The sequence below is a fragment of the Pyrgilauda ruficollis genome, unplaced genomic scaffold, assembly GCF_017590135.1.
Source record: "Pyrgilauda ruficollis isolate IOZ18807 unplaced genomic scaffold, ASM1759013v1 scaffold86, whole genome shotgun sequence".
In the NCBI taxonomy this organism is placed as follows: Eukaryota; Metazoa; Chordata; class Aves; order Passeriformes; family Passeridae; genus Pyrgilauda; species Pyrgilauda ruficollis.
The window spans coordinates 3,784,455-3,808,405 of record NW_024530599.1 but is presented as its reverse complement, the minus strand read 5'-3'; the positions used below and the strand labels follow the sequence as shown (position 1 = coordinate 3,808,405).

The 23,951-nt window shown below is 39.1% G+C and overlaps 1 protein-coding gene across 1 annotated transcript in view; it reads right to left on the bottom strand.

The window, feature by feature from the left end:
• DOCK2 (dedicator of cytokinesis 2) overlaps window positions 1–23,951 on the bottom strand; it is a 157,022-nt gene that overhangs the window by 5,786 nt on the left and 127,285 nt on the right. Inside the window, exons 35-48 of the mRNA XM_041487999.1 lie at window positions 20,264–20,420; window positions 19,090–19,130; window positions 17,128–17,218; window positions 15,958–16,077; window positions 14,251–14,340; window positions 12,961–13,065; window positions 12,012–12,153; window positions 9,632–9,713; window positions 7,340–7,424; window positions 5,734–5,820; window positions 5,246–5,422; window positions 4,653–4,736; window positions 2,603–2,740; window positions 1,092–1,219 (exon numbers count right to left, since the gene is read on the bottom strand). Of these exons, the coding sequence (XP_041343933.1) occupies window positions 1,092–1,219; window positions 2,603–2,740; window positions 4,653–4,736; window positions 5,246–5,422; window positions 5,734–5,820; window positions 7,340–7,424; window positions 9,632–9,713; window positions 12,012–12,153; window positions 12,961–13,065; window positions 14,251–14,340; window positions 15,958–16,077; window positions 17,128–17,218; window positions 19,090–19,130; window positions 20,264–20,420 (1,527 nt within the window). The remainder of the gene's footprint in view (window positions 1–1,091; window positions 1,220–2,602; window positions 2,741–4,652; window positions 4,737–5,245; window positions 5,423–5,733; window positions 5,821–7,339; window positions 7,425–9,631; window positions 9,714–12,011; window positions 12,154–12,960; window positions 13,066–14,250; window positions 14,341–15,957; window positions 16,078–17,127; window positions 17,219–19,089; window positions 19,131–20,263; window positions 20,421–23,951) is intronic.

Sequence of the window (23,951 nt, the reverse complement as noted above, 5' to 3'; positions counted from 1 at the left end):
TCCTCTAATTTTTATAGTTTAAAAATTGGGCTACTTCTCATTAAAAAAGAAAAAAACAAACAAAATGAAATTGGGGCTGGCTTTACTCCCTCCTCAACCTTTGGAGCATGGGACTGAATTTATGTTACAACATAAGAATTGATGAATCAAGAAGTGTGGTCTCTCTGTTGGCCTGTGCTTCCTAGAAACAAATTAGCATCCTAAGAACTAAAAGCAGGTGCAGGATGCCTTGTGTGGTCCTGTCAGAGGTGTCCTGGTGTACTGCAGCACACAAATGATGTTGGTCTGCTCCACCCTTCTGGAGGGCAGCAGGAGCAGCCTCAGGAATCTCAAAGTACAACAAGGGCTCTTAAAAACCAACCCTTCCACATTAGGTCATACACCACCCGACTTTTTCAAAGTGAACTACTCAGAAAGGGAGATCAGGTGTTTAAAAAATAATCAAACACTGCTCAACAAGTTCACTTCTATATGTAAATTGTTTGGAAGTTTTGTGTGCCTGAAAGGTAATTTCTGAAGTCAACTAAACAATCTGTGGATGAAAAAGCTACACCTGTAATTGTTCTCTCAAAAGTCTCTTTGTTTTCCAGTGTTGCAGTTAAAACACATTAGGCAAAGCATTTTACATTACTACAGACTTTACTAAAATCTTCCACCTCCTTTTTACATTTGTAAAGGTTGTACCTTTCCTATTCACATTTTACAAACAAAAGACGTTAATTAACTTAAAAGCTGTTTAAAAAAAACTTGTAAAGAATCCCAGATCTTGGTGAATGTTTGAAAAGTAATTTAGTTTTTAAAACACTTAATTTCTGAAAATGAAATACCACTTTTTTTTCTTTTTTCTTTTCTTTTTTTTTTTTTTTTTAAATGAGAGTTGAACACATTTTGTCTATTAAGATTAAAACACTGTAGTTTTCAACCTGGAGGAAGTGATAGCTGCACTGAAAAATAATGTTGGTATAGTCTGAAAAGGCTGCTGGTGATTTTAATTACTTTTCCAAAATATTTTTGTTTCATCTCATAAAACCGATTAAAAAACAGGACTGAAAAAGAATAATTATTTATGACCAAGTGTGTTTGTAACCGACCTTTCAGAAGCAGGTTTCCTGGGAGTGCTGCAGTCTGAGCTGATGGAGCACATGGAGATGAAGGACAACTGACGGTAGGATTTCAGCATCGACCTCGGCCGCCCCACCCTCTTGTCATCAAACTCTGGCTAAGGATGCAAAGAGAAACACATCCTGTGAAACCCTCTTAATTCACCCTCCTCACACAGGCCTTCAACACTGTGCAGGTGCTTAACACCTGGCATTAAAGAAGTTGTCTGCTCCCATTAATTAGTGTGGTTTATCCTGGGTCTGGATGAGTTCTTGCTCTTCAAACCTCCCAAACTCAATTCACAAAGTAGATTCTCTGCAAAATTTTAAATAGGTTGGTTTTTTAACCCAAACCCTCCCAAACACAATTCACAAAGTACATTCTCTGCAAAATTATAAACAGGTTGGGTTTTTTAAGTGCTGGTCCCTTAAAAGTTTTGGAGGGCTCAAGCAAGAGGCAAGATTTCTGATTGTGGATTACAGCCTCTGTTATTGCAATTATTATTGCAATACTATTATTATAATAATACATGATAATATAATTCTCATTATATAATACTGTATTATTATAATAATAGCATTACATTATGTTATATGTAAATATATATTATAATATATGCTATATTATATATTATTGCATGATAGTGTAGGATAGATTATATACTATATAATATATTATTGATTATATAATATATATAATATATAGTAATAATATTATAATATAATATATAATTAATAATTATAATATGACACAATTTCAAGTAAATTATTGCAATTACAGCCTCTATTATTGCAAAATAAAAACCATATTCAGATAGATATATAGAAATTTCTTCATACAGGTGTATAATACAGCACGTATCCAAAATTTAAGTTAGAAACTTGCTACTCCCCCATAACAGAAGAAATAAATCCCATTATAAAATCACCAATGCTGAAAGCAAAAATCTAAAATAATTTTCAATACAACTGGCATTTAATCACAAAAAGCAGGCAATGTCATTCTTGCTAGGCTGCATAACTCAGATAGAATATTTTATTCCAGAATTGTCTGAGGAGTTTGTGTTCAGAAGTTATCCTTCAATTGCCAGATATTTCAGTTTGTTCTCAACTAATATTTATAGTATTATACACATGACAGGTTTTACTTCACAACACAGCTGGAAGTGCCTGGCACAGGGAGACATCAATTGCAGATCAAAGCCCTAAACCACTAAGAAAAATTACAAAGAGAACAAACTTAAGAACTTGCTTTTACGTCCTCAATAAGGTTGAAAAGACTTGCAATTTTAAGTCATAATAAAATATACTAAAAATCTTCCAGAATGAAGAATATTTGGTGTGTCAGAGAATTGAATCAGCTCTTGGATGACACAACTCAGATCCTACAATCTTTATATCACAAGAAATCCCATAAGCAAAACCAGAGCATGTTTTTGTTTAGAAGAAGATGTGTGTTAAATAAAGAGATATTGGGGTAGAGGTTAAAAGGAGAGTAATACCAGTTCTCTGGCTCCATATTGTTTTTCCACTTTAACTTTTAAGTTCATGAAACATTCCTCCATCCGGTCATGGAAAGGACGAAGATTATCAGAAACTCTTCTTTCATGAATTTTAATTCCAGCCCCAAGGAAAGGTATCTTAGGAGGAGCAAAAGAAGAAAAAAGGTGAGAATTTTCATGTGGGTCCAACAACCTCTCTGGCTCTGTTTAAATTGTCTGGGAAATCAAGTCCAAAACTCTTCCTGTGACTGGCAGGTGGATTTGCCCATTGATCTCAGCCTGGAGCAGCAGACAGAAGATAGAAAAGGCTCATGGAAAATGAGTTTTCCCAGTAAATTTCTGGAAAATGTTGGTTGCCTCACAGAGGCTGTTTCCTCTCTTCTATATATTTTAATGTTACAAGATTTGTGCAAAATACTTTTAACTCCCTTTCTGCCACTAACCTTTTCTAACTGCTTTTCTTCAGCTTTTAACTGTTTTGCATTAATATCTGGGATTTTTTGTAAAATCCACTTAGATTTCATGCTTCCTTTTTGTGTTCTGACTCAGTAAATACTGTGAACATTGATCCACTCATCATGTTGATCATATTTTATGGAAGTGCAATTCCAAAATAACTTTCAAAATCGTGGTATTAAAGTCCATCTGTTACTGACAGATCTGTTTGTCGTCCTTAGAGGGATTTGCAGGAATAGGTAGAAATTACCCAATTTTTCCTAATGCCAGGTGACATTGTGGTCAGTCAACCCCACTGAATTAATGGAGTGATCCTGATGGCCAGAAAACAACTGCACACAGAGCTGTGGTGGCCAATGACACAGGAGAAACTGTAAAGGTACAACTCAAACAATAACCAAACTGGGATGAAAATGAAACAGGAAGAAACTTTAAAAACATTAAGAAAATAGTACAAACAATTCCACTGAAACTGTTTGGAGGATTCATTTCAAGGCTGGGAGAGGAATGAACAGTAAATTTGTGCTGTTTCTCATCTATGAAAGAGAGACAGAATCATAGAATCATTCAACAGTTTGGGTTGGAAGGGAATTTAAAGGTCATCCAGTCCAACCCTCTGCCACAGACAGGGACAATTCCATCAGGCTGCTCAGAGCCAGCCTGACCGTGGATGTTTCCAGGGATGTTTCTAGTAAGTACAAAAAATGAGACATGGAACATGAGGAGAAACACCTCGAGCCATTAATTTCTGATAGTAAAATCCCAGATGAACTCCCACTATTTCTTACCATCCCTCTATCTATCTATTGATAGCAATGATTTCTATTTGGTTAATAGAAATAGAACGGATAATTTCTGAGGTCATGTTCTTTTCTGCTCCATTATCATTATCAGGTCAACAGAAAGAGCCATTTTCCCTTGAATCTCAGCAAAAATAGAGTTTTTTCTGCTACCACCTTCCATAAGTTCATTTTCCTCCTTGAGGACAAAAGGGTTCTGCAGGCTGGTTGTCTTATCATATATACATGGTATATAAAATAATAAATAGTAAAGCTAAATAACCTCAGTGCTGCCAGTATAGGGAGAATATTCAGTTCTCCTCTGGTAACTTATAGTCTTCCATGCTATTTACTACACAGAAGACACATAGCAGAAATCCTGGAGGGTCACTGAGCATGAAAATAATTCCTGAGAGCAGCAAATACTCCATTAATGTTTCTAGTGGAAAAAAAAACCCAAACCACCCTCCGCAAAAACAAACAAATACTCTAGAAAAGAGTTCTGTCCCAAGAGAGTTTCTGACATTTGCCAACCCCAGAAATTCATGAAATCATTATGACTTTTGTCATGCTCTCAGTTTTCTCTTCAGGAATACAACCCAAGCTGGAAATCCCATCCCTTCTAACTATACATGTAGCCTGCCATACGTGGCTTTTGATAAACCATTCCAGATGATGTGTTGCACAAATTGTCTTTCAAGGGTTAAAAAGAAGTGGAAATGACACAATCAGCTCAATGCTGTGTTCCTGCTAGACAGGAATGGAATAAAGAACCCCTGGTGAAGCCTCAGTGGTGACTGTCAGTGAGAAATTACCTGCCAAGCAATCAGATCTTTGAGTCTGTTCAGCTTCTCTGTATCCTCTGGATGGTGTCTGATATATTCTTCTGTAAAAAAAGCCTTAGACAAAAAAAAAAAAAAACAAAACTCCATCATTTTGACAGGTAAAGAAATCAAGCATTAATCCACAGAGCCCAGCTGGTGATCATAATATTGGTCATCAAAGAGGAGAGGCACATGCATGGTTCTCAGCCACATGCTGCTGGTATAATTTCTCTCTCTATCAGTTGGGAACTGAGGTGCACTTTTTAAAAAAATGTATTTGGTCTTTATCCAGCACTTCTGACTTTGAGACCCTTATCATGAAACCCAATTATTGTTTCTTGTGTTAAGTTTACAAACTAAAAAGGCACAGATTTGGAGTATCATGCTGTACATCAACTGATAAGCTCAGTTATTCTGGTTTGACTTCAAAGACAGAGGTGACCAGGAAAGGAGGATATGAGGAACTGATGGAATGATGGCTTTCCTATTCCCCATCCCCACTGCACTGCCACTTTAAAAAAGGATGTAGGAGGATTATGAAATGATGCACCTGAAAATGTTTGCAGTGACTCTAAAGCTCCTACCTTCTCATATTTAGCAAAGCCACCCATAACAGCTGGATCAACAATTCCATTCAGAAGCATGGAAAGTGGATTAATAGGGAGGTTCTCATCACTCTGGTACTGGTTAATCATCATCAAAATCTTTTCATTTGTCGTGGACATAGTCTCAATAGCATTCTCTAAAGGACTAATTGTGCACTGAAAAGAAACAAAAGACTTCTAAAGTTCATAAAGCTATAAACAGGTCTTTTTGGTTTTATAAAAGTCATGCACATTAGCAACAGTTTTGAAATTCAGCAAACCCACAGACTTGTTCAATTCTGAAACTATAAATCAGGCATAAGACAACTGATCCTGTATTGAGCAGTAGAAAGATTAAATGTAAATAATAACAGTTTTGAATGTATAAAAAGAAGTAACTGTAGCCTTGTTGATAATTTTGCAGATTGGTTTGCAATGAGGGTTCAAGAGCTGCAGGTTGGACGGGCCCTGAGCACATCAATACTCACGTGTGAAATGGAGACCACCTCAAACCAGCGCAGGATTCCTGGGAGTTTGTAGGCTGTAACAAAGGAGGTCCTCTCAATCCACATAGACTGTTAAAAGACATAGCAGGAGAAAATGATACTTCAGGATTGAAACTTTCATCTTTTCTGCCTTCTGAGATGTCAGAGTGAAATGGATGTAGATGGAAAACATATGCATATTTTTTGAATAAAAAGACACTGCAAACTGAATCTAGCACAGTGATTGAACAAATAGTTTTCCTGATTTCAGATTAGGTCATCCTCAGGCACAAAGCCTGCACAAAGCAGGGGAAAATGAAAATTATCTTTGAATCTTTTAGTCTGTATCCCTATTTTTGTCATTACAGATGGAATGGCTGTCATTAAACAACAGGCTCTCGCCTCTACCCAGATTATATTTCCTCCCTCCATATTCAAAAGGTATTTCTGCAATTAAAAGCAGTAATAGCCCTATAACAACCTGCCAGATTTCTGTCCTTTTTTTGTTCCTCTCATTTTTCTTTTCTGAACAAGACTGGCTGTTGGTATTTTTGAATAGTTTGGAATAGCCACTGTTTCATTTACCCTGCTGCTCCTTATTTCAGTATCAGCTCATCGAGAAATACCATAATGGATGTAATGAAGACACTCCAGATGTCCCAGTTTCCACCTCTTTGAAGGAAACATGCATCTTATCTATTGTCCCCAGCAATGAAAACATCAACAATTTAGCTCTTGTAAAACCATTTCAAGGTATTTTCATAAATGGGCCCAAAACTTTCTAGTTTGCAAAGGAAGCCAAGGTGCATCCTGAGTACTGACAGTACATTCTGGGATGTCAGAGTAGAGTTTGTGTCTGAAGTGTTGATTTAACAGCAGGTAGGAAGCTCTTACATGAAAGTGTTGACTCTGCTAATAAGCACACACATAACAGAAATTGTACATTTTGGAAAGAAATGGCTTTTCCCAGCAGTATGCCAGGAGCACAGCTTTAGCCATAAGGCTTGGATGGGGTGCTTTTCAAAACAAAACATAAAATACCAGATATCTGTAAAATAAAAATACAGCCACCACATTCCTATGCTTAACACTGAAAAGTAATTTATGGTGCTCTAGATTTCTTAGAATATTGGAAGAGTGAAGGCCATTCCTCAGCATTCCACCATTAGGCATGGGAGTAAAAATGACATAGGCAGTTCTCCCACAAGGTGAGATTTCACAGGACCCATGAAAGCAGACAGCACTCACCTCATTGCCAGCCTGGCAGCTGATGGAAGCGTTGCAAACTACAAGCAGCAAAGCATCTGATATTTATTTACATGTCACCTTGTTTCCTAACGAAAATCTGTACCAGAAAATGTTCCTGCTTAACACAAACAGGTTGAACATGTTTAACTGCATAATGTTTGCCTGCAACTGGAGCAGTGATGTATAATGAAGTACACAGGGGTAGTGCTGAAACAGAGAAGCCTTGCATTTGGTTTTTTGAACTAGATCTTAAAGTTAAGGTGTCTATAATGAGTAATCTGAGCCTAACAAAGGAGCTAGGATCAAAATTCAGTCGCAGTTACCAGAACTACGTCCATCACGTTGTAGTTCATTTACTTACAGCAAATTCATTTTCAGGGTCAACAGATCCTTTTCTGACTGGTCTTGAATAGTGGAACCTCTGCACATTGTTTGACTTATAAAAGCTGAAAGATTTAAAAATTATTATTGTAAAATACAGAAACGAGAAATTAATAGATCTTTTTATCACAGAGAAATATTTCATTTTGAGTAGTTGAGTTTTTAATTAAAAGTAAATTTACTGCTCAGAAAAAAAAAAAAAGGACTTTACTGGAAACTCAGAAGGCAACTACTTTATCTATAAATCAGAGTCAACACACAGTATTTTATAAGTATTAAGCTTCAACTTGTTATTGGGTGTATTTCCCAGGTATAAAAATTCCGGAACTTCCAGATTAATGTTCAGATCTACAGGAGGACTAGAAGCGATTTTTCCTCTCCTATCTTGCTGTGGCACATGCCCTGCCTGCCAGCTTTATCCTGGTTTATGAAAGGAGTCTCTTTCACTCAAAAGAACTGACTGAGCAGAGCAGGTATTTTCACCTGGAGTGGAACATGGCACATGAAAAAGCAATTTAATCTTGTCCAACAATCCTGCTCTCAATGCTGAACAACATTCAACAAATTAAACTACTGAAGCCATTAATAACAATTTCTTGAGATAGATAATAGAATGTATATAAGTGCTTGTAGAGGGGTACAGCAATGTAAAGAATCCTTTGCAAATTCATGTTAAATTCATGTTATTCCTGTTAAATTCTGTTCTATTCAGCTAATGTTTCGTTCTCCATCATTGTGAGAACATCTTTACACTGAACTTGCAACTACTTGCCTTTTAGCACTGGGATTGCATAGTTTTGGCTAAGTATTTTGCTGTCCAGAGAAAAATCTCTACTTTGGGTTTTTAGTATTTGTTTTAAAGATGAATTAAATTTAAACCCTTGCTAAGTAAAAGCTAATTTTGCAGAAAAAAAAAAAATCTCAGAAATCTCTTCCGGTAAAACTGAACCATGTTTTGAAAGCCCAGAAAAACAAATGCCCCAAAAATCTGAGTTAAGCAAATCATAATATGTTATTTTATAGGAAATGATGATTTCTGATCCAAACTGCTAAGATTTTCTTCATCAGAAAAGAAAAGTAACTGGAAAATACTGCCACAATGAGTCAGATCCCTTTACGCAGTTCCATCTGAAAGGAATATACTGAAGTTCTTTGATAGAATAAATGCATTGTCAACACCTAATGTAACGAACAATTAAATGCCCAATAAAGTAAACTCATAAAAGTAAATCTTTGAGCCCAGATGTAATCAGCAGTTTGGTTGAATTCTGCAGCTGAGACAAACCATTACAAAACATTCCCTATGAGCAGAGATTGTACTTTACAAGGAACACTTTGCTACATCAGCTGAAGCAGTTTGAAGTGTGGCTGGCTCTACACCGAAATCTGGCCCAACAGGACCACATTTATAATCTGCCTTTCAGTTACTGATTTTATAATGAATCAGGAGTTGAAATTAGTTGAAATTAGATGAAGTTGCAGTTAGAGCCACAATTTTTCGTGGCTTTTTGGGTTGGGTTGTTTTTTGGTCTGTGTTTGTTTATTTTAAAATCCTGTGCTTGGATCTGCTTTATTTACTTTGGTCTATTTGGGGAGGTGATTCTTATTTTTCCACTCTGAGTCAGTTGCTGCTTCAGTAAAGATTCCATAGACAGGGCTGCAGAGCAAGGGCACAACTGGTTTGGATGCAGCTCTTGGCCAGTCAGTTCTCAAAACACTTTGCCCAATTAATTTCCTTTATTCCTTTACAAAACCCATATTCCATTGCACCAGCAGAAATCATTTTGCCACTGTGTATTCTGCACTGGACCAGACAAGATATAACAAGATTCTTTCATTCAAGAGCCTTCATTCAACCACTCTCACACTGCCAGTCACTCCAAGAGCCCTCTCCCCACCACTTGTCTGAGAAGCTGTGTTGAAAACTCAGTAACTTCAACCCAAAGCACAGATTCCATCTCCCTGCCCTGCATCCATGAGTTATTTCTTCAGTGGTACATGGGTACAAGCTCTTCCATGGAGTTCCTGGGGAATATGCAGGACAGACTGGATGGAGCTCTGAGCAGTGTCCCTGGGGGCTGGACTGGGTGGCCTGTGAAGGTCCCTTCCCTCACAAACTGCTCTCTGAGTCTATGAATACATAAGTCTGTAAGTGAAGACAACAAAAACTACAAGATTCATTGGAAAATAACTGACTTCACAAAATAATGGTTGTCAATTTAGGAATCTGGACTGATTTTCATTATACTGTCTACTACAGAAATTCACTTACTTTATGATTTGATCAGGCACTGCCTTATTTTTGAATCTAGGCTGCTCCTCCAGGACTGGCTGCACTGTAAAACATTGGATATCTGAAAGTGTGAAAGTTAAGGGCATGTTATTAACTATTAGTATGAAATACTGTAAGCTGCAGGAGAAATTAAAAAAAAAAGTAGTAATAATAAAAAAGACATTTTCTGATGAAAAATCTGAAGTGTTTAGGGTTTCATTTCTGGAGTTTCCTTGGCCAAAAAAGGAAAAATCTGGCAGTAGTAACCAGTGAATACCTACTAATTCTAAATGGCATATTTTTATTATTTCCTGAGCTAGAATATCTACAGCTGAATTTATCACACTGACTCATTCATTAAATTTTTAAGCTCAGGCAACTTACAAAAATAACATCAACCACATCTGATGTTAACAGTTTCACTGTGTAGCTTTAGGCATGCATAAAGTCATGATGGTTAACATTTCATTTTGAAACCTGTAACTGAATAGCCCTTTTACTTGAGATTTCCTTTTTCTATAGAAGTGCTGTTTTTAAAATCAGAATACTGTATTTGTAAGTGAATATCCTTACATATTTCTGTATGTTTGAAACTCATGCCCTCTGGTTAGTTCTTTTTGCATAAGTGCAGAAGTAGTGCCTATCTCCTGCTCCTTGCAAATAGATGAGCAAATTCTACCTTAAGGACTGAAACATGTGTTCTCAAAAAAAAAATAACAATTAATTAGTTAAGAGACAAATGAGACTTGGGAGAGCCTGGCTTTCAAGCTTAATGTACTATTTTAGACAAGCCTGTAATACTCCCACTTCAGTCCCAGCAGTGTGAAAAGAAAATATTCCCTTTTTTCCTCCAGAAAGTTCCATCAGAATAGACTCAAGAGAGTATGTGAAGTGTTACAACATTACCTTGAAAATTAATAAAGGAAAATCAGCATGCAAAAACAAATGTCTGATACAGTGAGGTGATCTCATATCTGCTCAGTCAGTAATGACCCAAATCAGAAGAAAAAGATAATCAGAGTTATTTTAACCAAGAAAAACTGAGGCCATTCTAGAAGTTGGTTAACAATGTTTGTAAGTTAATTTCCCTAAGAAAATTTTTGAGGGACTTGGGACATGTTTATGTTGCCAAAAAATTGAGGTGATACTGAAGTGTGGTGCCAGTCAGAGCAGTGCTCAAACAAGACATGAATTAAACATCAAGACACAACAGCTATGAATGTGAGGTAACAGAAAATTTGCTGCTTTAAACTGAGTCTCTTCAAGTGTGTGACACTGGTTTTGCCATTTGAAGAAAATAAAGCTAAACCGTGTATGAACTACAATGAAGTTTCTTCCCTGAAGGGCTGTCAAGCCCTAGCACAGGCTGCCCAGGGAAGGGGTTGAGTCACCATCCCTGGAGGGTTTAAAGACATGTAGATGTGGCACTTGGGAACATGGGTGAACAAGGTTTATGGTTGGACTCAACCTTAAAGGTTTTTTCCAACCTAAATGTTTCTATGACAAATGAAAGAGACAGACTCCTTAGAACTGCCAGAAAAACAGGAGCTCTCTTAGGAACCAACCAGAAAAGACATGGAGGACGTGCAGGCAAAACTGCAAACTGAGCAGCAAACTTTCAACCTCTTCAGGAAATTATTGTTTCACACGGTGTCCTGAATCACCAAGCAGATTTTATTCCATTTGCCATCTGTATGGCAGTTCTCTTCTGTTCAGGGGGCAGTTTTCCTTATCTCTTCCACACCCACTCCTCCCTCTGGGGGACATCTGCTGATAACAGGCTATGGAATGTCCCTGCATGGCTGATAAGAACTACAGCATCCACTGGGAGACATGAGCCCAGAGGGAGGAGCCAAGCATTCCTACCCGGATATAATCTGGAGTTTCTGGAACACCAGCACAGCTTCTCCACTGGATTCCCAGAGGAACAGCTGCTGCCTCTTCCACTGGATCTTCAGAGGAAGACTCCACCCTTCTACAGGACCCCTGCTCCAGCAGAACCACCCCTGACACTCCAGGAGGGCTGCAGGCACAATTCCAGTGGGACTGCTACCAGCACCCTGACCCACAGGATGTCAGGTTGTGTTCTGACTCTGTCACCGTTGTTTTGGTCTACTGAATTGTTTATTTTATCTTTTTATTTTCTTCCCTATTAAAGAACTGTTATTTCCTGCTCCCATATTTTTTTGCCTGAGAGCCCCTTAATTTAAAATTTATAGCAATTTGGAGGGAGGGGGTTTCCATTTTCCATTTCAAGGGAGGCTCCTGCCTTCATTAGCAGACACCCGTCTTTCCAAACTTAGACACATGGATAAACTCATGCTAACAACAAGGTTTCCAACCCTCCTTCCCTCTCAGTCTCCCCCATGTCCAAGGATACGTTGACCAGGAGAGTTCCTCACATCCTCTCCAGGTGCTGCAGTCGTGTTCATCTTCTCAGCACTGGGGAACTGGCTCATCAGCTGGGCCTGGAAATCCTCCCTCCTCTCGTACTCCTTGCCGCGGTAGATGAACACTTTGTTCTGCAGGGAATGAGGAGTGACTGCCTGGACAGGGTGGTGCTCAGCACGAGCTGCAGTTTCATGGCAATTGACACAACGGCACAGCAGTGTGCAGGTGTTGGATGGGTGTTTCTGTTTGCTGAGCATTAACCAGCTCTAAAGCCAAATACCATTTTGACCAGGGGCTGGAAAGCAGCACTGACTCTCCAGAGACTACGGACTCAAAGGTTTATTATTCAGAAACAATACAGTGGTTTAACAGGAGCCTATCATTTCACTGTTTTCCCAAAGTTTTCAAGGCAGCTTTGGCATTTAAACTTGGGTAGCAGGGCCTCTCATTGCTATCCAAGTGTGAAGAAAGCCTCCCTATTAATTGTTGTATGTAAGAGAGGCTTCTAGTAGTAAGAAACTACTAAATAGTTTCAATATCAAATATTTAGGTTATTTTTATGCTCTGAACTCATGCACTACTGTTGTTAAAACAATGACCTTTAAAAAAAAAAATCCAGTTGTGCACCACTTCCCAAGTTCATCAGGTTTCTTTAAAAAACCAGACCCTGTGGAGCCTGGATTTCCCTCATGGTAGTCAAAAAGCAAAGAAAAGAGAGTAGATTCAGCACATTTGAATAAAACCAGTTCAAACTTACCATAATTGTTCTAAAGTAGGAATTTTTGCCATTCAGGAAAAAACTTAGAGCAGTACAAGACAGTTGGTATTGAACATTTCAGCTCAAAGCATATTTGAGGTCAAAAAAGGAATCTGGACATTAATCATGAGGAAAACAGGAAAAAAAAATAGATGAAAAAGTAAGATTTAATCAAGTTTACCCTTAGAAATGTTGGGAATCCTTGGCCATAATATCCAACAGCAAAATAGTCTGGTTTAGGCCTCAGAATTTTCATGATGTTTTCATAGAACTTTGCTTGCTGGACCTGAAAGCAAAACCAACTGTAATTACTTGTGTTTGGAGGTTTTATCTATGCATTTTTAACCTCTACTACACATGCAAGAGCTATCAGCTGATGAGCTACAGCAATAATCAGTTTTCACACAGGATGCTGCAGGGGAACATTAAACACTGTTTACATTTATATCCAAATATAGTACACAGTGCAATGGGTATGGCTTCAGCTTTAATATTTGACCTCAGAACTGGGCTTACCCTTAACTGAGGAGAAAAGCAAACACCAAAGTGATCCCTGGCCATTGATAGCATTACTGAAATAAAATATTTGGTGAAACTCCCTGCCTCAAACGTTTCCTGAGGTGTGGGATCAACACCAGTTTTTACTCTAGGGCACACACCATGAAGAGGGCTTAGAACAAGTTCTTCCATAAAATACCAAGTGTCGTTTAGGTGTTATGTCTGTGAGAATACAGCACTGCAAATTAAACTGGCAAAAATGCCTTTTAAATCATGATAAAAGCAAAGCAAAAGAAGCTTTCTTTATACACAGCACCATTCAAGAGCACAATGTTTTGATTCCCACTGTTTTTTCTGAGGAAGATTCAAGGATATCTGTGGAATGAGACCTTAACAATTGTTTAAAATCATACAAACATGAAATATTGGGAGTAGAAAAAAAGGTTTGTGAGGGGTGGGATTCTTTTTGGATTCATTCAATTTTAATGAAAACAAGTAACTGAATATGTTATTTTCCTTCAAAATTTTCATTCTATCCTTTGGACCTAGTTCTAATTCTTTGAGCTGTAATACTTCCACAGTCCTGATTAGGACAGAATTATTCAGGCTTGTCAAGATCCAAGCTGCTAAAATTTAAAGAAAAATGTAGAGGGAAAAGTTCATCCAGGTGTTCTTTCTACCCTAGGGCAGTACAGAGGCTTCAAAATGTGGCCTTTAAATTTCCCTAGGTGAAAACATGTTTATTTCATCTACAGACATTTCAGAATACCTCAATAAACAGATGTTCATGCAACTTTAACCAACAGTTATTTATGAACCTTTACCACTGGATTGCTGCAGTGAACCAGGAACTCAACAAATGAATTAAAAATCCATTTTAGACCACAAGCTCATAGGCAGCTCTGTTGTTTCATAGCTGAAAAGCACTAATTTCTGTGACTGCAGTAATTTGAAGATCTGTATATAATCTTACCAAGTTTTGACTTAGAAGTTCATAGTCAAAAACCTCCTTTTCATATTGCTCTGCAAGTTCCTTGCATAAAGATATGGCTTCTTCCCACATCTGCAATGCAAGCACACATTCAAAAAGTAAATCCTGTACCAACAAACAAGTTTTCAACACATCAGAGTTTAACTGCAGTTTTATTGATTATGCTGTCTTTAAAGTGCACTCATTTATTAACTGCACATTTAGAGTGGAAGACTCAGGGCAATCATAAACTTAAGGAAAGCAGATTAATGTTAAAAAATAAAAGTGTTTTATAATTCATTACAGGAAGGAGTAAGTAAACCTACTTTATTATTAGAGTAACATTTAAAACAAAATCATCTAACCTTTCAGATACATTAAAGAAAAAAAAAAAGAGTAAAGCACTGAGGTGATAACATTCAGAACATACCCCAAGCACAGAGCAGTTTATGAGGGGACTGACACCTGCCTGTCCTTAAAACACACACCATTTAACAGAATATCCTGCAGCATCCATAATCATAGGGAGCCTTGTCTAGGTCAGCTAAATAACTACAAGTGTTAAATTTCCACTTGCCCAGGGTAGCAACTTTTCTTTCCACACAACTTTACAGCTGCCTGTGACAGTGGCTGACACTGAAACACCAGGACTGCTTTTCTCATCTGCTGTGGACACTTCACAAAAGTGATCCTAAAGCAGGAACAAACTCCCCCTCGTGAGGATATTTCTCAAATTGTGTCTCCTCACGTGCCCAGAACAGAAGAGACAAAAGGGCCCTGAGCAGAGCTCTCTGCTGCTGAGAGGACACTGCCAGGGACACATCAGGCCATTGTCACCCTCTGCCAGGAGCTCTTTGGCCAGGTAGCCTGGCCCTGGCTGAGCCTGAGTGCTGGCTGCTGCAGATCAGGAACTGGGGCTTTGCTTCTCCTGGGGCCGTGGGTGGGCACTGCTGCAGTGCAGCTACTGCAGATGCGACAGGAAACCTGAGAAGCTGACACTTTCTACCTTGTGAATTATAGGAAGGGCTTCTTTTGCAGAAGCAGTAATGAATTGCCTTTCCCCTTCCTACCTTTGGCTGCAGCTGAACAAGACATAATGACTTAAAGGTCGTAGTGGGTCATGGGATGAATTATCTGGCACTGCAGAGTTTCTTCCTACTTTCTAGTCCTTTTCTTTATTTCCAAAATTCTCAGCTCTAATGCCATTGCACTGACAGGTAATTTTATTAACATCTTTTTTGTCTTAAATTGAACTAAACTGTGGTGCTGAGCATCAATCTACTACATTTCAAGTTTAGGATACAATTCTCTGTCCTCTCTGAAACAAATATATCTACTTTGAACCATCTGGATTATTTTGAGATAAGGACTGAGTGGTTTAGAAATGGAATCTGTGTAGTCCATACTCTTTTCTTTGTAAGGGGAAGTAGATTCAACATTTTTATTGTATTTTGTTGGTGCCTGACAGAGATGCTTGTGACAATGTGCTGAGACATTAGCCCTTTCTCTGTGAATGAGGTTATGGAAAGAACATATTCCTATGGAACAGATATCTCTGGGAATAAGCCTCCAGGACACAATTTTTTACTTGACCCACATTTCAAAGAAGTTTTTCCTCACAAATGTTTTGTACAGGGCACATTCATTAAATACAACTGTTCAGAGTAGCACAGCAGAGAGGTTTGGAGGGGAAGAACTCTCCAGACCTACCTTTCCTTTGTCAAAGTATTCTATGATCTTTTCATACAGGTTTTCTTTCAGGTGTCTGTAGGTCTGTGAGCCCTGGAACTCTGTTGACATGACTTGGGGTGCACACTGCTCATCTGACCACTGAGAAGGAGAACACAACAAAAAGAATTTTCAAGTTCAGTGTTTCACATCAAAGTCCCCCCTCCCACGAGGTCTGGTCCCCTGAGCTCTTCCAAGTGTTTTCTTCCCAAGTTTTTTTCATCCACCCACAGACAAACTGGGAAAGACAAAGGGATTGCTTTCACTGCCTCTCCAGATAAGTGCTGTATTTCATGTGATAACCAGCACTAGACAGATATTTAAAACATATTTTAAAATGTTATACCTGCCCATCCTTGCCCCACTTACAAATTTTATATAAAAATCTATGTGAGAAAATCAGTTCTTTTTTTTTTTTTTTTTGGTGATATCATCTTGACTGACTTGATTTAGATTTTTTTTGTATTAAAATATTTCATATACTGTTATCTTTGTCTATACCAATACAGACAATATATTTCATATTTGTACACTCATAAAAAATCAAAATGAAGTTTAAGCAAAATAGCACAAACTTATTTAGTTCTGCACTAAAGTAAATTCCATAAGAAAGATCAGATTTTTGCTGAAGAATATTTAAATTTGCAATGTCGCCTTGCAATGGAAATTGATCTTAGTGATCATTTTGATTGATACTGTCCATTGCATTGGTAATGATCAATAGCTAATGATAATTAATTACCAGCTACAAAAGAAAGTCATCATAACTTGGTTATATAATCCATATTATTTAAAATTAAAAGTTAGATGTCCCCTTGTGATAGCTGGAACTGGGTTTAATTTTAATAACTGTTATGTTTAGGGTAGTAAGAAATTACTAAAATGAAAGCTACATTTGTACACAATGTTCTCACTGTAAAGGAAAACTATTTTTTCTACCATATTTAGTTTCAGCAATATATGGCTTTTAATCACCTACTGAAAATATAATTTCAACAATTAATGTTAATTTTGTACGACCTACTGCAGGATTTCTAACCAGAAACTTGAACACCCCAATGGAAAATAACTCAGAGATTAAGATATTCACTTAAGAATATGAAATTGAATGCTGCAAAAGCTTAATTATATATTGAGTTTAGAAAATCTAACCTTCAGGAGCCACGTATGGAGTAGAAGGGTATATGCTGCTTCTGTGTAATTCTCACAATCTAAATGAAGATCTCGCAATTTATACAAATACCTGATAGAGGAGAGAGCAAGGTTAGACTGGAGACTGGCATGAGTGGAATACTGAGTGCCAGAATGTTCCAGATAACAGGGAGCTCTGTGGATGCCACACTGGGACTCCCCAAAGACTCTTGAAGGACACTGAGGGGGGTGAAGCTCTGTTCGCACTCTGCTGCGTTCTTTCTGTGTGCTGAGCCTTTGTGCAGGAAAGAGGAGGAAGAGCTGTCCTCTCCTGTGAGCTGTGCTCAGCTCCTCCTCAGGGAGGAGGGATGGCTGCATCCGGGGTCTGGCAGAGCCTCCAAGGCCAATATTCCTGCAGGCTTCCTCAGGGAACCCTTGCAGGCACGCCTGCTGCGTGTGCACAGATGCAAGAACAGCACAGCACAGCAGGAAGCAGAAAGTGGAAAACAGCAGCCCAGAAAGGCAAAGCAGTCCCTGTACAGCCAGGAGGTGTTGGGGGCAGAAGAGCTGTTCTAAATTGAATTTCTCCTTGATTCCTGTGGCAGCATTGCTGTGTCCAGCCCAGCCACTGCCCATCATCGGGCTCAAGCTGCATCTGCAGCAGCCAGGAAGAAAATTGCATCCCTCCCTCTATCTCCCACCAGGAGTTTTGAGACACAGGAGCTTTGACACCTTGCTGTGGCAGTCCAAGGCACTCCCATTCCCAGCTGCCAGCCCAACAGAAAGGTTCCCCCTTGATGCCTCAGGTTTTAGCTTTTATAACTTTCAGATTATGTTCTGCTTTAGTGTGTAAGTCTAGGCTTCATATTATGGGATGGTGAGCTCTCTCCACAGAGCAGGGAGACAAAACAATTCCTTCTCTAGCTGGGGACCCAAGGACAGCTGATCCAGATCTCAGGCCCAACATGGACTGAAGAGAGAAAAACAAGAAGGATGGGACTGCATGGGCTGGAGCTGTAATTGGACAATTAACTCCAATATGCAAACGGACCAGAACTTATAAAAATGTGAGACCCCAGGACCTGTCATCCATTTTTGTGGCCATTTTGGGATGTGCTGCCCAAGGTTGAGGCCTCCTAATAAATCCCTACTTTATTCTTTAGCTCTGTCTAGTCTCTGTTCTAGGTCAGCCTTCACAAGGCATCACCCTGAGCAATGGCAGCTGAGGGAGCATTGTTCCCCCCGGCCTCTCTGGCTCACAGCTCCAGGGTGAGCTCTGAATCACCTCCAGGGCTCATTTCAGCTGGCATTCTGGGCTTTCTTCTGCAGATTTTGCAGGAGAGGACAGGCTGGAAACAGGGAACTTTTGAAGCAGCAAGATCTGCTGCAGCCCATGTGCAGAACTCTTGGAGACAGCAAGAGGCCATGGCACATCTGCAGGAATTTGCCACTGGATTCAGCAAGAGGCCATGGCACATCTGCAGGAATTTGCCACTGGGGACAACATGAGGCCATGGCACATCTGCAGGAATTAGCAGTTCCCACAGAAAATGCCTCAGCTGTAACCCTGCCCATGGATTGTTGCATATTGAAGGAGACTCAGCAGATTGGGCCATTCCACAAAACCAGAATGTTTTCTCTGCCATACTGAATGTGTGATATATTCTCCCTCAAACCTCAAATCTATCTGTACTTTTAAAATTTTAAACAATAGACAATGAATGTTGAGTGATTTGATCAATTAAAAGTTAATTCTTGTGGAAAAAAAAATGCTGCTGCTGGATACATAGCACAGATTCCCAGTTGCTGAAGGCTAAGCTAGCAACAGAGTGAGAATGCAGATGAGGCCAGGGTGTCACAGAGTCATTTGGGATGGTAAAGTAACAATAAGCCCAGAAATCCAAGCACAATGATAAGAACAAAACTCTCAAGACAATATTGATTGCCCTCTCCAAAAGAGATCCAATAGAATGGTTGCCATACCTGATGTACATCTCTTCACGGTTAATGTTCTTGTAGAAATTCTAGGAACACAAATATTTAAAGTTACCTCTTAATGTCCTTTAATAAAATTATATCTATACACACACACACACACACACATAGAGGTTTTGCTTTCCTTGGTAGCTAGAAAGCATAGACAGTATCAAAAGTAGATTATTTACAGACTATCTGAAGTTTAAACCTGGAACTGCTTTTTCAATTAATATTTTTATTAGTTATATGTTTTTATATATATGGTTTTATACATACATATACTTTTCCTAGTTCATAATGAGTTTATTACTGAAGGTTTTTCTATTGGAGAAGAGGAAAATGTGGTTATCCAAATGCATTAACAGAATAAACCACATGCTCCAGCTACACTTGAAACTGGAATGTATTGAAGCAGATGTGCAGCACAGTAGTTATGGAGCACTGTTGTAAAATATTTCTAAAGGGGCCAGTTCCAGTAATAAAGCTCATTTTTTGTCACCATAACATGTTTGCAGGAATGCAATTTGCTGAGGCTGTGCAAAATGTATGACAAGAATGGTCTCTTGAAGAGCTGCAGAGATTGACACCACATTGCACAGTGATTACTGAGGAACAAAGAGTGTATGAGTTATACACTCATGGCAGAGGTTTCTCCTCAGCCCTGAGGAATTTCTTGGAGGAAGAATCTCTCAATGCAATATCCTCATTACAAAACAGGAATAGAAAAGAAGACAGAGTGGCCTAGGAGAAGATCAGAGCCTCAAACCTCTTGGCACCCAACTGCAAAGGTGCCTTGCAGGTTCCCTGCCCACATTTGAGAACTGTAACTACTGAAATGCTGAAGCAGCACGTGGGTCAGCTCCTCATCACAGCTCGACTTTGTTAAGAACCCACTGTCCCATCAAGCCTGTCAATAGGTACAGGCATGTGAGCAGCAAACTTCCTTGTTTGTCCACAGAATCCAAGTGGATAAAGCACACACAAAGCAAACAAAGCACATGGGGGAATGCTGCTTTCAGACTCACGCCCGTATCTGTGCAAAAATCTCTTGCTGCAAAGTTTAAATCACTACAGAACAGTCACCCACTCCTGCCCCAGGAAGATTTCCCTTCGTGCTCAATAAACGGGCTCTGGTGCTGTCCCCTGCTCAGGGGGTTCTCCAGAAGCAGGAGAGCCGTACCAGCAGGTTGACAGTGCAGCTCATGCGGTTGTCCTTGCTCTCGTCGCTCATCACGGCGCGATAATCCAGCAGCCTCTCCAGGAGCCCTCTCACCAGGCTCACAAAGCTTTCCACCAGGCTGCAAATGCCAGGGTGCTGCTTGGCACACTCTGTAAGGCTGCAAACACAGAAATATTGGTACAATTCTGATGGCAAGTACTGTATTAGGTCTAAATCAACTGCAGAATGCGCTGGAAATTTCCTCTGTGAGGTGGTAATTTAGATATTCAGAAGACAAATGGCATATAAATCAAATGGGAAAAAAAAATAAAAGAAACACTTATTTTTCCTGTCTGAAAATGACTTTGAATTCAAGGGTGTACCCACAGCTTCTGGACAGAGAAATCTGCATCTGTGCGATCACAAACTCAAGTCCCTGGAATGTCATACTATTGCAATAAGCACTGCACCTTCCTTTCCTCAGCATAAAATGCAAAAATGTTTTTCTTCTCCTTGTACTGGTACATGTGAGTAAAAGCTCAAATGAACAAAAATGACAATTTTAGCTTAAAAAAGACATCACCCGAGTAATTTTACTTTGAGAAATAAGCAAAACCAATCAACTTTCTGCAGATTGAAAGAGCAGCTTTAGCTTTTCTGATAAAAACACAAGAAAGGGAGTTTTATGTTTTGGCATCATCAGTTTCAATTTACATTAACAATCATTAGCATATACTGTATTTAAAAAGTGCTGAAGTGATTTAGGAGTAGAGATTTTAATTTACTGTCAGAGTTTTGTTTTCAACATTTAACTGCTTAAACATCATTAAGTGATTACCTACATCTAGTTAAGGAGGATTTTCTTTCTTTGCTAAAGAGAAGTTATTTATTTCATTGCTTTTCTTTTGTTTCCATCAGGATCCTCTCTGACAAACTGCATTTTTTATATATAATATATATATATATATATATATATATACACACACACACACACATATATTTTCACATATATAATTGTAGATACAAGCACTGGTTCAGGCACAGGTACAGTTAATTTTCTCCAAGGCAGTCCTGCTTTGTGTTGGTAGCTGGGAAGGTTCTGACCTCTTAGTGCTCAATTATCAATTGAGCTCTACATCATTGTTTTCCAGACACCCAGGTAAAAAAAAAAGTTATTCATCTTTAGGCACAATATTTTTTAAACTCTAATTACAAAGTATACTGTTTTAATTAATAGCAAACCAGTTTTTTTTTACTCCCCATAATTATTTCAACCTTTTTCAGAAAATACATATTCATATTGACTTCAATTGCAAAGAAATCCTCAAAGCTCTGGCCTAGAATGGAACCTCTGCAGAATACCCAGGAATAAAGTTCCAACTCAAGCAAAATAAAAGCAGCATCTAAAGTTTATTCCTTGGATAGTGCAGCTCCAGAGGAGTCACTGTCCTGACACAGAGGGAATGTGTACATGGATGTCTGAAAGAACATTTATGTTGTGTGAGATAGGAGGGACAGAGGCCAGCAGATAAAACCAGAATACTCCAATTGCTCTTGAATGACTGGTCTGAAACTGAAATATTTAAATCAGTAACTGACACATGGCTTATAAAATACACTGCAAATGGAATGGAAACATTAAAGGGGCTAAGAGCTGACAACTGACAGAAAAGGTTGGAGCACATTAAAAGATGTATGGGGGAAAGAAAGTAAGAAAGCCTCAGAAACACATAGGAGACTGGGATATTATACAGGAAAATGGTGTTTTACAACCACAAGTATCAGAAACAGTGTGAGTCACTAATGAAGGAAAGCACAGCCACCATTCAAGTGACTGTTATGGATTTCTGCCACAGGTTCCCTGGGAGTAAAAGCAAACAAGGCAGAGCTGTGAACGTTCCCTGACTGCACAATGAACACAAGACATCACATTTCTTCCCAGTACAAGCTGAAAAACATTGACATAAACCACAAGCTATTGCTGGGTCTCACCCAGCACGAAGTACATAACTCCAGTCACTGAAGAAAGGTGAACCAGAGTCCACATAAAGAACTACAAAAAGAACAGCAGAGAAGAATGTCTGTCTCTTGAGGGAAGATTCAAAAAGTTGTATTGCTCAGCTTTATACAATAATCCCAATAAAAAGGATCACAAATCTTCAGAAGATTTTTTTTACCCCCAGGAGGGAGGAAGAAACCTTTGAATTTTTAAACAGAGCTTGAAAAAAGATAGAAAATTTTAAAGAAAAAAATATTTGCAATAAAGCTCGAGAAAAACAACTGCATAGCATGGGCCACTGCAATGATGGGGGACTGGAAATCTGCCAGGTGCCATTTCCTGTTGAGCCTGCATTAGGAACTAAAATATTCCAGAACTAAAACATGCCAGAACTCATTTTCTGAGGCTGGGGACAAATGGCATGGCACAACTTGTGCACTGATTCTTCTGCCTTTCCCCAGGCAGGGCAGCCTTGTCCACTCTGCCTGCTGAGAACAACCTCTCCCCTGCCGCACACCAGCCCAGTCCCCCTGGGCTCTGGCTAGGACAGGCCCCAGCCCCTCACCGACCTCACTCCCATTTAGCTCTAGGGACAAATGCAAGGCAGTGCTTCATAAAACTTCTGCTGAACCTGTTTAGTTTACTATTATAATAAATAATCATATTATTTATGGGCATGGGGAAGTTCCCAGCAACCAGCGTGGGCAGGTGTTGGTTGCAGAGGTGAGCAGCAGCACAGCAGTCACTGAGTGCTGTTAATATCTGCCTTCAGGTGACACCTGGAACTGTGCAGGGGTGCAGACAGCTACAGGAGATCAGCTGATGAAAAAATGACCAAAAGAATAAATGTGAAGGCAAATTTAACTGGGTTGGAACAGGGAGTTGGGGACAGGGGCTGGAAATCCCTGTTTTGAAAGGTGTAAATGGAGGAGGACTTAAACCAAACTACCTGAGAAAGCAGGTCCTACCAGAGACCAGCCTCTGCTCCAACACCATTTACAGGAGTCATTCAACAAAATCTGGAGATAAGATGAATTGTCATCTTTAGAAATGTGGAAACTTTGAACTTGAGGCCTTCTGGAAAGTGGGACAGTAGCAAGGGGAAAAGCCAGATATGTCAGAGCAAGGAGGGGGCCTTGCAAAGGCAGGGGATCAAAAGCTCTGTACTGTGTTTGATGGCACTCCTTGACTGCACTGCTGAAAGATGGGCTTTAACTGGGTAGTGCCACTTTCCAAGAAAAGCTCTGGAATGAAATAGCAAAGTGCAAACAAGGCAAGCAAATAATGTTCCACAGCTCAGAAAGAGTGAACTTCAAAGGGTCACATACACAAGATCTGAGGGAAGCTTTGCTTTTTGCATAGATAAAGTCTCAGTTTGAACACTCTCTCCAGCTTTAAGGCAATGTAGTATTTCAAACTAGATGGAGACATTGTAGGAAGGTCCAGAAAACATATGATAAACTGAAATATTGGGGTTGTTTACCCTAAGGGGAATCCTAAAGGAAACTAGACAGCAACATTCAAATTTGATAAAAACTGCTGTAAAAAGAAACAGAATAAATGATTCTTTATGTCCCCTGGGTGTGTACCCAAAGCTTTCATGGTACATCTGATGAGAGATGTGACTTTGCAAAGACTGCTACCCCTACCCAGAAATACAACCCACACAGGGTAGCAGGCTTTGAGGAAGTAAAACATGCACATGACATC